The sequence below is a fragment of the Sinocyclocheilus anshuiensis genome, unplaced genomic scaffold (assembly GCF_001515605.1).
Source record: "Sinocyclocheilus anshuiensis isolate Anshui unplaced genomic scaffold, SAMN03320099.WGS_v1.1 scaffold1393, whole genome shotgun sequence".
NCBI classification, from domain to species: domain Eukaryota; kingdom Metazoa; phylum Chordata; class Actinopteri; order Cypriniformes; family Cyprinidae; genus Sinocyclocheilus; species Sinocyclocheilus anshuiensis.
In genome coordinates, this window is record NW_015548343.1 from 1268499 (window position 1) to 1270699 (window position 2201).

A 2201-nucleotide genomic window follows, 5' to 3' on the forward strand; every position below is an offset into this window, starting at 1 on the left:
ACGCTGAATTTTCAGCATCATTACTCCAGTCTTCAGTGTCACATGATCCTTCAGAAATCATTCTCATATGCTGATTTGGTGCTCAAGAAACATTTCTTATTATTATCACAGTTGTACTGCTTAATATCTTTGTGAAAACTATGATACTTTTTTTCAGGATTCTTTGATAAATATAAATGCTAAAAAATAGCTATTTTTTTAACAATGTAATTGTCTTTACTGTCACTTTTGATCAATTTATGGTTTATTAATTTCTTAAAACGAAAAATCTTACTGACCCAACCATTTGAACTTTTGACTATATATATATATATATATATATAAAGTAGTTCAGTCTATATATATATATATATATATACTGTATATATGTGTGTTTTTGAAAGAAGTCTCAACAAGGCTGCATTTTTACAAATAAAAAATATAGCAAAATAATAATAATAATAATAATGTGAAATATTATTAAAATTTAAAATAACTGTTTTCTACTTTGTTTTATTAATATATATATATATATAAAGTAGTTCAGTCTGTACTTTTGAAAATTTTACCTGATATATGCTGTTGATATAGGCTTCATATGTCTTTCATACATGTTCAGCCTTTAACTGGCTATAATCCAGAAATAACTCACATTTTATGAGCTGTGCTCATTTTCTAGTGATATTTCTCATTTACCTCATAGCAATTGATCAGGCCTGGCAATTATTAGAGCAAAAAATCTGTCTTTGAGTTATTGATTCAACCCATCTAAATACAGCATTCCTGTCAGTAGAGCACAGTGCTAGCAAGGTCATGTGTTTGATTCCCAGGGAATGAATTAACTGATAAAAAGTATCTGAATGCCATGTTAGTCATATTGAATAAAAACAGCCAAAAATAAAAAAAGGATTTAGTGAGATTTAGTGGCATGACTCACAGCACTCAATGGGGTTAGATGCCACCTGTAAGGACACCATCCTGCCATTAGGTTGGTTGATGTGGACACGGAACACCATCCTCACACGTGTGTTCTTCCGTCCGATGTCTGTCTCGCCCTTCCGGAGCTCGATGTCTGAGTTACGCAGCTTGAGAATTCCAGCGCAGTCGATTCTGTGGCACAGAAAAAAACGTTAAGTGTTTGAGGTATAGACTCAACAAATCCTTTCAGAAGTACAAAAATGTGCGGTAAATATCGTTAGACAGTTGTTTAATAAACATTTTCTCGGAACAGTGTAAACGTTTAATTTATTGCCTGAATAGTTTTGTACCATTTCTGCCAAAATTACGCCTGGCCCTTGTTCTGCGCTGCATAAATAAATTCCCTTTCTCTCTTGTCTCTTCCAATTTCTGCTTCTGACATGGCAGAGATGTTGTCAAAAAAATCCATGAAAAGTTTACTTTCTCCATTAAATGTTCAAATCCTCCAAGTCAACGTGAGTAAATACCTGTCTAAAGTAAAAAAATATTTGGAAAGCCTGTCAAAGTTCTGCATCTCATTGAAGAAACATTTAGGGCCCTTTATTTAAGATGCACATGAGTAAAATGATTCTTAAAGCTTACTTTTAGGAAAAAACAGGAACTCTGAAAAACTTGAGTAGCAATCACTGAATATGATTGATATGTTGATGCAGCACAGAGACTGGAACGTCAGATATTAACGTTTCCATGTGTATGTGGTGAGGATGAGCACAATGTGCTCTAGGTGTCATCCAGATTTTAGATGAAAATGACAATTATTTAAAAGATTTAAATTAGATCTAATATAAAATAAAATATGCAAATGTATAATATAAAAGACAAAAATTATAAAAATAAAATCTAATTAGTTATATAATAAATAAATCTGGAATCATAAGCTGAATTATATAAGGCTACCAAATTATTAATTATACAGCTACTATAATAGAGCGAGGTTATATTCATCATTCCTTTTCCAGAACAATTGCCCGTGTTGAGCTTCCAGCCTCCCATTTTCAACACTATGCGTCCAAACCGAACTCTATATATAAAGTAAAAAAAAAAAAAAGCATTTTCTCTCCAATCAAAAGAAAACGTGAAATGAAATACTAAAGAGTTTTTTAAAAAAAAGGCTAAACTGCACTGACACAGGGGCATACCCACTTGTTGGCTTTACTACAGAAACGTGACAAAGCGGGAACGCTCCCCAGAAATCTCTGAAACAGGATCCAGAGGGGTGTGTTTTTTTTTTTTTTTTTTTTTTT

At 32.3% G+C, this 2201-nt stretch overlaps 1 protein-coding gene across 1 annotated transcript in view; it reads right to left on the reverse strand.

Annotated features, from left to right (window-relative positions):
* The window catches only part of LOC107656600 (nuclear factor of activated T-cells, cytoplasmic 1-like), a 42692-nt gene that overhangs the window by 31428 nt on the left and 9063 nt on the right, over positions 1-2201 (reverse strand). The window contains exon 5 of the mRNA XM_016444495.1: positions 917-1089. Within this exon, the coding sequence (XP_016299981.1) occupies positions 917-1089 (173 nt within the window). The remainder of the gene's footprint in view (positions 1-916; positions 1090-2201) is intronic.